This window comes from Phyllobates terribilis, unplaced genomic scaffold (genome assembly GCF_046119375.1).
Source record: "Phyllobates terribilis strain yellow unplaced genomic scaffold, ASM4611937v1 Scaffold_4__5_contigs__length_816908805, whole genome shotgun sequence".
Classification (NCBI taxonomy): domain Eukaryota; kingdom Metazoa; phylum Chordata; class Amphibia; order Anura; family Dendrobatidae; genus Phyllobates; species Phyllobates terribilis.
Window position 1 is genome coordinate 763,772,964 of NW_027362764.1, and position 15,409 is coordinate 763,788,372.

Consider the following 15,409-nt stretch of genomic DNA (forward strand, 5'->3'; position numbering starts at 1 on the left):
GTGAAAACTAAAATTTATATATATATAAAAAAAATAACATTATAGACAGTGACATGGAAAAATAAAACACAAAATTATAAAAATACATTAAACATTCAGATCATATTTAAACAATAGGTCTTTTCTGCCCACATATTCCCTTAAAGACTTTCCTCAGAAAAAATACTGGTGAGATATTACAAGGATTGGACAGTGGTGGAGTGGCCTAGCGATATGCCGTGTCTGTGATGAGTTTACCCCATATGTAATAATAATAATAACCCATACAAGGTTCTTACAACTGGACGTAAACTACGCCAGTGTAAAGTGTGCAGATACTGTATATAGGGGGGGGGGGGCAGGAGGGAGACGACGCAGAAGTTCGCTGACTGCATTCAGAAACTCTTCTCCAGGCAAAATATTCAGTTTATTCTATGTAAACATCCCGCAGCTAAAAACAACATAATTCTTGAAGTTATTGCTCAAAATAACATAAAAATATATATATAAAATGAAAAACAAATAATAATTTCCACTTCAAATACTAATCGTCTTTGGGGTAGTCATGGTCGATGCTGATGGCGACGTTGAGTCTCAGATAAATGGTCATCACCTGATCTCTCCGGAAGAGTCTACATGTAAGGACTTTATACGTAAATTGACGGATTTGCTGGATTGCATTTTATGGGTCCGGTTAGATTTCCTGCAGGATGTGCCCCATTGTGCTGTCAGTCACAGGCTGCAGCGCTTCCTGCACATACACAATGAACTCGGAGGTCTCTTCTCCTTGTGTGTACACGGTCACAGTTTCGATGCCTTCAACATCGTCGGAGGAGACCACCAGGTGGTGCTGTTCCCCCAACCCCACCGAGGCTTGTTGTAGGGCCTCCTGTATCATCGCCGCGTGATTGGCGGAGCGCTGCTCTTCAGTAACCTGATGGCAGAATTATATACATGATGTCACTGGCCACATTAATAATTACATAAAAGGTGAAAAGTCAGAGAATAAAACGTACAATGCAAAACTCCAATACTCAACAATACAGAGCAAAAACACAGAATAGCAATTGTCATGAGTCCAAGCATCATTATCCTACACCCCAAGTGTCATTATCCTGTAAACCGATTATCAGCGTCATTATCCTGTACCCCGGGTGTCAGCATCATAATCCTATATCCAGTCATTATCCTGTACCCCAGTGTCATCATCATTATCCTGTACCCCAGTGTCATCATTACCCTGCACCCCGAGTGTCAGTGTCATTATCCTGTACCCCAGTGTCATCATCATTATCCTGTACCCCAGTGTCATCATTATCCTGTACCCCGAGTGTCAGTGTCATTATCCTGTACCCCAGTGTCATCATTATCCTGTACCCCAGTGTCATCATCATTACCCTGTACCCCCGTTTCATCATTACCCTGCACCCCGAGTGACAGCGTCATTATCCTGTACCCCGAGTGTCAGCGTCATTATCCTATATCCACAATCATTATCCTGTACCCCGAGTGTCATTGTCATTATCCTGTACCCCGAGTGTCAGTGTCATTATCCTGTACCCCCAGTGTCAGTGTCATTGTCCTGTACCCCCAGTGTCATTATCCTGTACCTCCAGTGTCAGTGTCATTATCCTGTACCCCGAGTGTCAGTGTCATTATCCTGTACCCCAGTGTCAGTGTCATTATCCTGTACCCCAAGTGTCAGTGTCATTATCCTGTACCCCGAGTGTCAGTGTCATTATCCTGTACCCCGAGTGTCAGTGTCATTATCCTGTACCCCCAGTGTCATTATCCTGTACCCCGAGTGTTAGCGTCATTATCCTGTACCCCAGTGTCAGTGTCATTATCCTGTACCCCAAGTGTCAGTGTCCTTTATGTGATGCAGAGATGCTGAGGTCCGGTACAATGAGCTGTGCTTCATACACTTTTGGCACATGGTGCAGCTACTATTTATTTTGGAACACTAAGAATCAATGTGATAACTTTCCCTCCTTTCCGAGTCTTTGATCCATGTCTACAGGGTGGGCCATTTATATGGATAAACCTAAATGAAATGGGAATAGTTGGTGATATTAACTTCCTGTTTGTGGCACATTAGTATATGGGAGGGGGAAAACTTTTCCAGATGGGTGATGACCATGGCGGCCATTTTGAAGTCGGCCATTTTGGATCCAACTTTATTTTTTTCAATGGGAAGAGGGTCATGTGACACATCAAACTTATTGAGAATTTCATAAGAAAAACAATGGTGGGCTTGGTTTTAACGTAACTTTATTCTTTCATGAGTTACTTACACGTTTCTCTTTGTTTACAGCCATTGACATGTCGCAGAGGTTAACACGTTAGAAATTGTTTTGATGTGTGGTGAACGCAGTATCCGGGTCATTGCAGCAGATTTCAATGCAAGACACCCTACGAGACCACCCATCTCCCATGCTACAGTTAGCAAACTGCTTGCCAAATTTCGTGAAACAGGTTCAGTGTTGGATTTGCCAAAAAGTGGACGCAAGAAAACTGTCACTAATGAAGAAACATCAGTGGCTGTCCTAGCTTCATTCAGCAAGAGCCCACAGTGTAGCACTCGCTGCATGTCACTGGAGAGTGGCATCAGTTGAACATCCCTTTGGCGGATATTAGCTCCTCACAAATGGCACCTTACAAAATCCAGCTGCTGCGGCATCTCAACGAGGATCACCCAGATCGACGCACTGAATTTGCAGAATGGACAAAACAAAAATTGGAACAGGACCCTCAGTTTACACAGAACATTATGTTCAGTGATGAGGCAAACTTTTTTGTAAATGGTGAAGTTAACAAACAAAACCACCGCTATTGGTCTGACACTAACCCACAGTGGATAGATCCCTCCAAGACTGTTGGAACATAAAAATTGATGGTATGGTGTTGTATATGTGGTACAAAGATAGTGGGGCCATTCTTCATCAATGGAAACCTCAATGCCACTGGATATCTGAAATTGCTACATGATGATGTGTTGCCCTCTTTATGCACTGAAGATGGCACGTTCCCTGAGTTTTTACAACAAGATGGTCACCACCACATTATGGGTGTCAGGTCCGAGCATTCCTACATGAACAGTTTCCTGGAAAGTGGATTGGTCGTCGTGGGCCAGTTGAATGGCCACCAAGGTCTCCCGATCTGACCCCCTTAGACTTTTATCTTTGGGGTCATCTGAAGGCAATTGTCTATGCAGTGAAGATACGAGATGTGCAGCATCTGAAACAACGGATACTGGAAGCCTGTGCTAGCATTTCTTCTGCGGTGTTGCTATCAGTGTGACAAGAGTGGGAGAAGAGGGTTGCATTGACAATCCAACACAACGGGCAGCACTTTGAACACAGTTTATAAGTGGTCATAAACTTGTAAAAAAAACTCATGAAAGAATAAAGTTACGTTAAAACCAAGCACACCATTGTTTTTCTTATGAAATTCTCAATAAGTCTGATGGGTCACATGACCCTCTTCCCATTGAAAAAAATAAAGTTGGATCCAAAATGGCCGACTTCAAAATGGCCACCATGGTCACCACCCATCTGGAAAAGTTTTCCCCCTCCCATATACTAATGTGCCACAAACAGGAAGTTGATGTCACCAACTATTCCCATTTTATTTAGGTGTATCCATATAAATTGCCCACCCTGTAGTTGTTCCAGAAGGGACTAAAAGGTCTTGAATCGGTTTCTCAATTGGGTTCCAATTTTTTTTAAAACTATACATGCCAAACAATCTTCCTTAAGAAGTGATGAAGCAGCGCAAGTAACATGGAGAACATGCTGCTCTTCTTATTCTGTAGACTAGTGTTTTTCAACTTCAGTCTTAAAGTTTCCCCCAACAGGTCATCATATTAGGATATCCCACAGAGTGAACTCCTGCGATTAGTGAAGGAAAAGCTGAAAACATGACCTATTGGAACCCAGACCTGAGAAAGGACAGGTGCATACTCAAAAAAATCATGTAGAAATCTCCACCCATTAGTAGACTACTACAAGGTATTGGGTCACCTGGTGAAGAGAAGATATTGGGTGACTCAGTAAGGAAAATTGACTCTTCACATCCATCGTTTCCCGAAATACACCATTGAAAACAATAGTTATTCTGACTCCATAACTAGGCTGCACGTGTGAGGATCTGAGACAGCATTTCTTTGGATGTCTCTATGAACCAGTACTCACACTAAGGACTTAGCCAGATAGCTTAACTCGACTGCAGAGGCCCGTATGAAGATTCTAGAAATTTTATTGTCAAGCTGAGCTCTTGTATAATGCAATTGCAGTAAGAAAAAAGACAATTCTGAAGCAGATATATATATATAGAGAGAGAGAGAGAGAGATGATCCTCAGACGAATATGACTGATGAACACAGGCTCAAGAGGAAGAAGGGAGGGATTACTGAAATTAGCTATGCTACAGAGAGAGAGGGAGGACAAACTACCGAAGGGCAAACCTGACTGCATAGCAGTGTAACAGCAACAATACAATGACAATAAATGTCATAAGTTGGACACAGTTGAGTAGAGCTCCCTCTAGTTGTATTCCTTGAGAAGCAGGCTGAGAGATGGTGGTGACGTGACTGAGCAATTTTTGACAAGAGTCTGATACATTACAAGAATATTCATGTCTCACACTTTCGAGGTTTTCTCTAACCTTTAATGTGAACTTGGTAGAGTGTTATCCTCACTGGACTGTGGATTAAGATCCCTGCTTTCTTCATCCGACTGTGGACCTTGCACCTTTCTCTTCAGACATGATGCTTCACAGGCAAAATGAATCTGTATGTGAAGGTGGGATGCTGGATTCTAGCAGGGTCTATGCTGAGGGAGACTGAGCTGTGATTGCTTTGCACACACCAATTTCTGCTATGCTGAGGGCAGACTTACGTCTGTGCTGTATCTCTATATAAGCCGCAAATTGGCTTTACACGTGTATCTGGCAGATGTCTTTTTACTACTCTGACTTCATAAATAGGCTGCGAGTGTGGGGCTCTTGAGACAGGTTATCTATGAATGTCTGTATGAACCAGTACTCACACTAAGGACTTTGTCAGATAGCTTAACTCGACTGCAGAGGCACGTATGAAGATTCCAGAAATTTTATTTGCAAGCTGAACTCTTATTATGCAATGGCAGTAGGTAAAAAGAAAGCAGTGGACCAGAGAAGCATAAAGATGATCCTGAGACAATATGGCTGACAAACACAGGAGGAAGGGAGGGGTAACTGACATCAGAGCTCAGCTACAGGGAGAGAGGGAAGACAAACTGCATAAGCAGTATAACAGCAACAATACAATATTGTATTATTACTAAGTCGTGGGACAATGGCAATAGTCACCCATCTTAATTAGTGTAGAAGAGCAGAATTGTGCCTCGTGTAGGGTGTGGAAGAGCTGGTTCTTTTCTTTCATTTCATCCCAAATCCCAAAAGGGACAGACTCCCAATCTCCGTATTTGTACTTTTTATAGACGCCATCATGAAAATCAAAATGACCAACATTAATTTTTTTGTTTTTTTTATGCCGCATTTGCCAAGCTTCAAATGTCAGCTCTTCCAACGACGATCCATATTTCTTCTTTTCCCGTCCGATAAATCACAATTCCGTAGGAAGATTTGCATTTCAAAGTCGGTGTTTACATCATCTGGCTTTCTGAACGCTCTTCATTTACATTCTTATGGAGCAGCCGCGGGCCGAGTCCCCTCCGCTGAATGATAGCGAGAGCCGTCCCTGCAGTTAAGAAGAACGACGATGCCAGCTTTCAATTCCCAGAGTTGGCATCGCTTGCTCGGGTTTGATACCAGTCTTGCGTTTAAATGAAAATATGAAAGCTCCTGCTGAAGATCGCACCCCCGTGGGTTACAGCAAAAAACAAGGCTGGCATTTTACTGGAAGTTCACTTGGTAGGAAAAAAAAAAAAAATAAATAAAATTGCTAACAACCTGTCACCTCTGGAAACAAAGCTGTACGAGCGGATAAAGAAAAAAAAAAAAAAGCTAACATTTTTAAGGCTTGCTTCAATTATCCCTTTCGAGGCTACATGTTTTCATCTTCACCCCTCGTCATTCCGGCGCTCGGAATATATTAATTATTCAGCCTGCTTCGCTTTGTGTGCGCTGCTTTACTTTAAAGGGATTTTTTTACTTTTTCTTTACAATATTTTAACATATAATTTTAATTTTTTTTTATATATATTTTAAGACTGATAGTTTAACAAAAACGTAGAAAATATATATATTTTTTTTTTTACCATTTCTTTGATTTTTTCTGGGTTCTCAAAAAAAATATTTTTTTTTTATAAATAATAAAAAAAAAGTGTTTGTTTACTATAAAACTAACTGTCCAATTTATAGTTCCAGCTGACGGCATGAAACTGATTGTGGAGTTTGAGCTTTTTATGTTATTATTTTTCTTTTTAGATTATTTTATGTTGTTTTCAAAATTTTTTTTTTTATATATATACCATACCATATATATTTACCATAAACCAGGGGAGGAGTCCTGAGGAGATAATTTGCATATTCCCACTGCATTTTGGGGTAAGTGAAGAGTCTCCGCAAGCTCAAAGAACACTGGATTTTGGCTGTTGGAGCTGAAAAGAGGACATCGGTAAACCGCGCGCCGCATTTTGAAGCTTTTTTTTTAAGCTTTTTTCACTGTTTTCAGAACATTAACAATAAGAACATGGAAGAGTCCAGGAGCCAGTTGGTGAGCTGCATATCCTGCTACATGTTCACAGACTTGCCAGTGGAAAAGCCAGACTTCACATGCCAGAAATGCAGCTTGTGTCCCTGTTGGAGGAAAAGTTGCGAAATCTAGAAGAGAGGTTAACTACCTTGAAAATCATTAAGGAAGGTGAAGAGTTCTTAGACAGAGCAGAATTATCTCTTCATGATTCAGAAAGAGAAGAAATTCGAACTGCACCTGACGAAACAGAGGAATGGAAGCCTGTGACCCACAGAAGCAGGAGGATCGAGAGGCAGTCAGCACCCATACTGCTCAGGAACCAGTACCAGGCTCTCACGCAGGAGAACCATGAAGAAATACAGCAAAATAAGACTTTGCCAGCAATGAATAACCTTGTAAGCCCTCAGAATCCTCCTGGATGGAAAAAGAAGAATGTTGTGAAGAAAAAACGGAGAGTGGTGGTCATGGGGGATTCCCTGTTAAGAGGAACAGAGGCCGCTATCTGCAGACCAGACATAACCTCAAGAGAAATGTGCTGTCTTCCAGGAGCAAAAATTAAAGATGTGTCTGACAGGATATCAAGACTCTTCAGACCTACAGATCACTACCCATTCCTGCTAATACATGTGGGGACAAATGACACCGCAAGAAAGGACCTGGAAGCCATCTGCAGTGACTTTGAAGACTTAGGCAAGAAAGTGAAAGAATTGGGAGCGCAGGTGGTCTTCTCATCCATCCTCCCAGTGGATGAGGTGGAATAAGATTCTACAGGTGAACAACTGGCTACGTCGATGGTGCCGTCAACAAGGATTTGGATTTCTGGATCACGGAATGAATTACCTATACGATGGACTACTTGCTAGAGATGGGGTGCACCTTACGAAGACTGGAAAACATGTATTTGGAAGTCGCCTTGCTACACTCATCAGAAGAGCTTTAAACTAGAACAATGTGGGAAGGGAAGCAAAAGGCCAGAAAAAGCCATACAGCTGACAAATACTATTGAGATCTCTGCTACTGGAAGTGGAAAGGAAGAACAAAGACAAAACAATTTAAATAATAAAAATATGGGAGGAAGAGAAACCAATCACAAACTAAAATGTTTTTATACAAATGCACAAAGCATGGGCAACAAACAAGGAGAATTGGAACTACTAATGCAGGAAAAGAAATATGATGTCATTGGAATCACTGAAACTTGGTGGGACGATACACATGATTGGAATAAAAGGCTAAAAGGATACAACTTATTTGCAAGAAACAGACTTGATAAACGAGGAGGAGGTGTTGCATTGTATGTTAGAAAAGCGTATATCTGCACAGAGATTGAAGCTTCAGAGACTGGGAGTTCTGTGGAAACTGTTTGGGTAAGAATACAAGGAGAGAACAACGGAAAGGACACCATTGTAGGCATTTACTACAGGCCACCTGGGCAAGCTGAAGATATGGATGAACTCTTTATGTATCAAATGACCAAGTTCTCCAAAAAATATGACGTAGTGGTCATGGGAGATTTCAACTATCCAGACATTTGTTGGGAATCTCTCTCAAGTAAAACTAACAGGTCAAGCAAATTCTTATCCTCTCTTGCTGACAACTTTATCTTCCAAAAGGTAGGGGAGAAAACAAGGGGATCTGCTACTTTGGATCTAATCCTTATAAACAGGGAGGAAATGGTTGAGGAGGTAAAGGTGGCTGGGACCCTAGGAGGCAGCGATCATGCTATTATAGAATTTTGGATAACTAGAGGAGGAAGACATGTGAAGACTCAAACTTCAAGGTTAGATTTTAGAAAGGCAGATTTTAAGAGACTCAGAAAGAGAATAGGAGGGATCCAATGGCTGGATGTCCTTAAGGACAAAAATGTCCAGGAAGGATGGGAAATTTTTAAAAATGAGATTCTCAAAGCACAATCGTTAACAATCCCGAAAAGTAGGAAGAATGGGAAGCATTTAAGGAAACCAGGATGGATGAACACAGAACTTAAACACATGCTAAAAAGAAAGAAAGAAATGTTTATTAAATGGAAAGAGGGAGGCATATCTAAAGAAGATTATAATGCAGTCTGCAGATCCTGCAGGGCACGTATCAGGTTAGCTAAAGCTGACAATGAATTAAGGCTTGCAAGAGATGTCAAAAGCAATAAAAAAGGATTTTGGGGGTATGTCAAAAGTAAAAGAAAAGTCAAAGATGCTATAGGATTTTTACAGGATGAAAATGGAGAAATGGTAAGAGAGGATGTTGAGAAGGCCGAACTTTTTAATTCCTATTTTGCATCTGTTTTCTCTCAGAAAGAAAATGTAACATCAACTGATCTTCACTGTCCTTTTAAAGGAATAGAGGAATCCAAGTTATCAGTAAACAGAAAGATTGTGAGGGAATATTTAGCTAACTTAAATGAGTTCAAGTCTCCAGGTCCAGATGAATTACACCCCAGAGTACTGAAGGAGATTGTAGAAGAAATTTTAGAACCACTCTCCATAATCTTTGAAAATTCTTGGAGAACAGGAGAAGTCCCAGAAGACTGGAGAAGAGCAAATGTTGTTCCTATCTTCAAAAAGGGGAAGAAGGTGGACCCAGGGAACTATAGGCCGGTGAGTCTGACTTCTATACCAGGAAAGATCTTTGAACAAATTATTAAACAACATGTATGAAAGTACATGGATAAGAATGAAGTGATTAACCAGAGTCAGCATGGGTTTGTAACTAACAAGTCATGTCAGACTAACTTAATTTCCTTCTATGACAGAATCACTGACTGGGTGGATCAGGGAAATGCTGTAGATATAGTATATCTTGACTTCAGCAAAGCATTTGACAAAGTATCTCACATCATCCTTATTGAAAAAATGACCAAGTATGCAATGGACCAGGCAACTGTTAGGTGGATTCATAACTGGCTTAGTGATCGGACTCAAAGGGTGGTTGTAAATGGCTTCACATCCAGCTGGATGAATGTCTCAAGTGGGGTACCACAGGGCTCCGTCCTGGGACCTGTATTGTTCAACATCTTTATCAATGATTTAGATGAAGGAATTGAGGGTAAACTGATTAAATTTGCTGATGACACAAAGCTAGGAGGGATAGCTAATACTAGAGAAGAGAGAGAGAGGATTCAAAAAGACCTAAATAAACTGGAGCAGTGGGCAGCAACCAACAGAATGGTTTTTAACAGGGAAAAATGCAAAGTACTACATCTGGGCAATAAAAATGAAAAAAGCATATACAGAATGGGAGGAATAGAGCTGAGCAACAGTACATGTGAAAAAGACTTAGGTATACTAATAGATCATAGACTGAACATGAGTCAACAGTGTGATGCAGCAGCAAAAAAGGCAAATACAATTCTGGGATGTATTAACAGAAGCATACAGTCTAGATCACGTGAAGTCATTATCGGTCTTTACTCCTCTTTGGTCAGACCTCATCTGGAATACTGTGTACAGTTTTGGGCACCACATTTTAAAAAAGACATCGACAAACTGGAGCAAGTTCAGAGAAGAGCGACCAGAATGGTGACTGGTCTGCAAACCATGTCCTATGAGGAACGGTTGCAGGATTTGGGAATGTTTAGCTTGCAAAAAAGAAGACTGAGAGGAGACTTAATAGCTGTCTACAAATATGTCAAGGGCTGTCACATTGTAGAAGGATCATCTTTATTCTCATTTGCACAAGGAAAGACTAGAAGCAATGGGATGAAACTAAATGGGAGGAGACACAGATTAGATATTAGAAAAAACTTTTTGACAGTTAGGGTGATTAATGAGTGGAACAGGCTGCCACGAGAGGTGGTGAGTTCCCCTTCAATGGACGTCTTCAAACAGAGGCTGGACAGACATCTGTCTGAGATGATCTAGTAAATCCTGCTTTGAGCAGGGGGTTGGACCAGATGACCCAGGAGGTCCCTTCCAACTCTAACATTCTATGATTCTATGATTCTACTTTAAAAACATATTTAGACCTTTGGGGGGCAATTTTATTTTTTTTTTTTACTTAATTGAATGTATTTTGGACTACACGTCATTTCGGCATCATTTTGCACCATTTGGCTTTTACAGGCTTTTTGTTTCCCTGCTCATTGCTGGTCAGAGAAGGAGTTCGCTGAGAATCCGGTTTCTGAAGGAGTATGTAACTCTTATCTTTTCTGTGCCGATTTATGACCACGTCAAAGTTCACTTCAACTTTGTTGTGGTCCGAGGTCATAAATCAGTACAGAGATGCAAGTTTTTTTCCCCCGGAGCTTTTGGAGCACAAACTCAAAGTTTGGAGAAGGGTTTAGAGAGTTTCTGATCAGTTTCTGCTCCAAAAAACTCTGTGTACGTAGCCTAAAATAAAAGAGTTATAAACTCTCCATCAGAAAGAGCTCCCTCATCGATTCTCATAACAAGCTGCCTTAAAAGCCAAACTACAAAACACTTCTATCTTCCCTACAGGGTCCCAGGCAGAAGAAGGCTACCGGATACCCAAGATTTGTCAGACTTAACCCTTGAACGGCCACTTGGAGAGGCCTCGGATCACTCAACGAGATCATCTCGCCTTTCATAGTTGAGTGTTGTAAAGTGCAAAAATTCGGACCATCCTGGAAAACTTTCTTTTTGCCATATAGGGAGCTGAAGATGACACTGTCAGAAAAGTTTATTTCTTAAAAAGTTTAGTGTTGGGGACTATTGACTGATTTGTCACCAACCTGCACCACATCATTGAGCAGCCATTGCCAGGTCCCCGCAGGCTCATCCCCTGGAAAGGCTTCTTACTTGGCCTCCAAGTCCAGACATTATTGTGCCATTAGGTGAAGCTCACGAAATAATGTCAGAGAAGCGAGTGAGACATTTTATAATGTGCCTCTAACAGTCCAGGCAATTACTGCAGAGATTGCTGGACAGAGAACGTAAAGGTGAGAATGTCACAGTGACACGGGGAAGGGGCCGCCATTAGGATTGCCCCCGCTGCACGGTTATTACACGATTGCTGTAATCTTCTCGCTTTATTCAGTGTGACATGAGCGGCCGTGTACGGTGGGTAATAACATAGAGGAACGGATGACATTACAAGACAGGGCTAATAGACAGGGCTGAGAAAGAAGGAACGTACAGTCACCTGTGGAAGTCTGAAATCACAAAATGACATAGGAGCATTACTAAGGGCAAGAAAGTGCAATTATCAGGTGAAGGCTCCCACTGATAGACATCCCATAATGACAGCATTCACACCAAAAGCATTACCTATTCTGCATGGTATATGTGGTGGTATACTCCAGAGCTGCACTCACTATTCTGCTGGTGCAGTCACTGTGTACATACATTACATTACTGATCCTGAGTTACATCCTGTATTATACTCCAGAGCTGCACTCACTATTCTGCTGGTGCAGTCACTGTGTACATACATTACATTACTGATCCTGTACTGACCCTGAGTTACCTCCTGTATTATACTCCAGAGCTGCACTCACTATTCTGCTGGTGCAGTCGCTGTGTACATACATTACATTACTGATCCTGAGTTACCTCCTGTATTATACTCCAGAGCTGCACTCACTATTCTGCTGGTGCAGTCACTGTGTACATACATTACATTACTGATCCTGAGTTACATCCTGTATTATACTCCAGAGCTGCACTCACTATTCTGCTGGTGCAGTCACTGTGTACATACATTACATTACTGATACTGAGTTACCTCCTGTATTATACTCCAGAGCTGCACTCACTATTCTGCTGGTGCAGTCACTGTATACATACATTACATTACTGATCCTGTACTGATCCTGAGTTACCTCCTGTATTATACTCCAGAGCTGCACTCACTATTCTGCTGGTGCAGTCACTGTGTACATACATTACATTACAGATCCTGAGTTACATCCTGTATTATACTCCAGAGCTGCACTCACTATTCTGCTGGTGCAGTCACTGTGTACATACATTACATTACTGATCCTGTACTGATCCTGAGTTACCTCCTGTATTATACTCCAGAGCTGCACTCACTAGTCTGCTGGTGCAGTCACGGTGTACATACAGTCATATGAAAAAGTTTGGGCACCCCTATTAATCTTAAGCTTAATGTTTTATAAAAATTGGTGTTTTTGCAACAGCTATTTCAGTTTGATATATGTAATAACTGTTGGACACAGTAATGTTTCTGCCTTGAAATGAGGTTTATTGTACTAACAGAAAATGTGCAATCTGCATTCAAACAAAATTTGAAAGGTGCATAAGTATGGGCACCCTTATCATTTTCTTGTTTTAAATACTCCTGCCTACTTTTTACTGACTTACTAAAGCACTTTTTTTGGTTTTGTAACCTCATTGAGCTTTGAACTTCATAGCCAGGTGTATGCAATCATGAGAAAAGCTACTTAAAGTGGCCACTTGCAAGTTGTTCTCCTGTTTGAATCTCCTCTGAAGAGTGGCATCATGTGCTCCTCAAAACAACTGTCAAATGATCTGAAAACAAAGATTATTCAACATAGTTGTTCAGGGGAAGCATACAAAAAGCTGTCTCAGAGATTTAACCTGTCAGTTTCCACTGTGAGGAACATAGTAAGGAAATGGAAGAACACAGGGACAGTTCTTGTTAAGGCCAGAAGTGGCAGGCCAAGAAAAACATCAGAAAGGCAGAGAAGAAGAATGGTGAGATCAGTCAAGGACAATCCTCAGACCACCTCCAGACAGCTGCAGCATCAACTTGCTGCAGATGGTGTCACTGTGCATCGGTCAACTATACAAGGCACTTTGCACAAGGAGAAGCTGTATGGGAGAGTGATGCGAAAGAAGCCGTTTCTGCAAGCACGCCACAAACAGAGTTGGCTGAGGTATGCAAAAGCACATTTGGAGAAGCCAATTTCTTTTTGGAAGAAGGTCCTGTGGACTGATGAAATCAAGATTGAGTTATTTGGTCATACAAAAAGGCGTTATGCATGGCGGCAAAAAAACACAGCATTCCAAGAAAAACACTTGCTACCCACAGTAAAATTTGGTGGAGGTTCCATCATGCTTTGGGGCTGTGTGGTCAATGCTGGCACTGGGAATCTTGTTAAAGTTGAGGGACGCATGGATTCCACTCAGTATCAGCAGATTCTTGACAATAGTGTTCAAGAATCAGTGATAAATATGAAGTTACGCAGGGGATGGATCTTTCAGCAAGACAATGATCCAAAACACCGCTCCAAATCTACTCAGGCATTCATGCAGAGGAACAATTACAATGTTCTGGAATGGCCATCCCAGTCCCCAGACCTGAATATCATTGAACATCTGTGGGATCATTTGAAGAGGGCTGTCCATGCTCGGCGACCATCAAACTTAACTGAACTGGAATTGTTTTGTAAAGAGGAATGGTCAAAAATACCTTCATCCAGGATCCAGGAACTCATTAAAAGCTACAGGAAGCGACTAGAGGCTGTTATTTTTGCAAAAGGAGGATCTACTAACTATTAATGTCACTTTTCTGGTGAGGTGCCCATACTTATGCACCTGTCAAATTTTGTTTGAATGCAGATTGCACATTTTCTGTTAGTACAATGAACCTCATTTCAAGGCAGAAACATTACTGTGTCCAACAGTTATTACATATATCAAACTGAAATAGCTGTTGCAAAAACACCAATTTTTCTAGAACATTAAGCTTAAGATTAATAGGGGTGCCCAAACTTTTTCATATGACTGTACATTACATTACTAATCCTGAGTTACATCCTGTATTATACTCCAGAGCTGCACTCACTATTCTGCTGGTGTAGTCACTGTGTACATACATTACATTACTGATCCTGTACTGATCCTGAGTTACCTCCTGTATTATACTCCAGAGCTGCACTCACTATTCTGCTGGTGCAGTCGCTGTGTACATACATTACATTACTGATCCTGAGTTACCTCCTATATTATACTACAGAGCTGCACTCACTATTCTGCTGGTGCAGTCACTGTGTACATACATTACATTACTGATCCTCTACTGATCCTGAGTTACATCCTGTATTATACTCCAGAGCTGCACTCACTATTCTGCTGGTGCAGTCGCTGTGTACATACATTACATTACTGATCCTGAGTTACATCCTGCATTATACTCCAGAGCTGCACTTACTATTCTGCTGGTGCAGTCACTGTGTACATACATTACATTACTGATCCTGTACTGATCCTGAGTTACATCTGTATTATACTCCAGAGCTGCACTCACTATTCTGCTGGTGCAGTCACTGCGTACATACATTACATCACTGATCCTGAGTTACATCCTGTATTATACTCCAGAGCTGCACTCACTATTCTGCTGGTGCAGTCACTGTGTACATACATTACATTACTGATCCTGTACTGATCCTGAGTTACATCTTGTATTATACTCCAGAGCTGGACTCACTATTCTGCGGGTGGAGTCACTGTGTACATACATTACATTACTGATCCTGTACTGATCCTGAGTTACATCCTGTATTATACTCCAGAGCTGCGCTTACTATTCTGCTGGTGCAGTCACTGTGTACATACATTACATTACTGATCCTGTACTGATCCTGAGTTACCTCCTGTATTATACTCCAGAGCTGCACTCACTATTCTGCTGGTGCAGTCACTGTGTACATACATTACATTACTGATCCTGAGTTACATCCTGTATTATACTCCAGAGCTGCACTCACTATTCTGCTGGTGCAGTCACTGTGTACATACATTACATTACTGATCCTGAGTTACCTCCTGTAGATCTTTTTATTATAGA

At 41.3% G+C, this 15,409-nt stretch overlaps 1 protein-coding gene across 1 annotated transcript in view; it reads right to left on the reverse strand.

The window, feature by feature from the left end:
- Nucleotides 1-384: 384 nt before the first annotated feature.
- The window catches only part of ZFAT (zinc finger and AT-hook domain containing), a 346,703-nt gene continuing 331,678 nt past the window's right edge, over nt 385-15,409 (reverse strand). Inside the window, exon 17 of the mRNA XM_073679918.1 lies at nt 385-913. Within this exon, the coding sequence (XP_073536019.1) occupies nt 674-913 (240 nt within the window). The 3' untranslated portion in view covers nt 385-673. The remainder of the gene's footprint in view (nt 914-15,409) is intronic.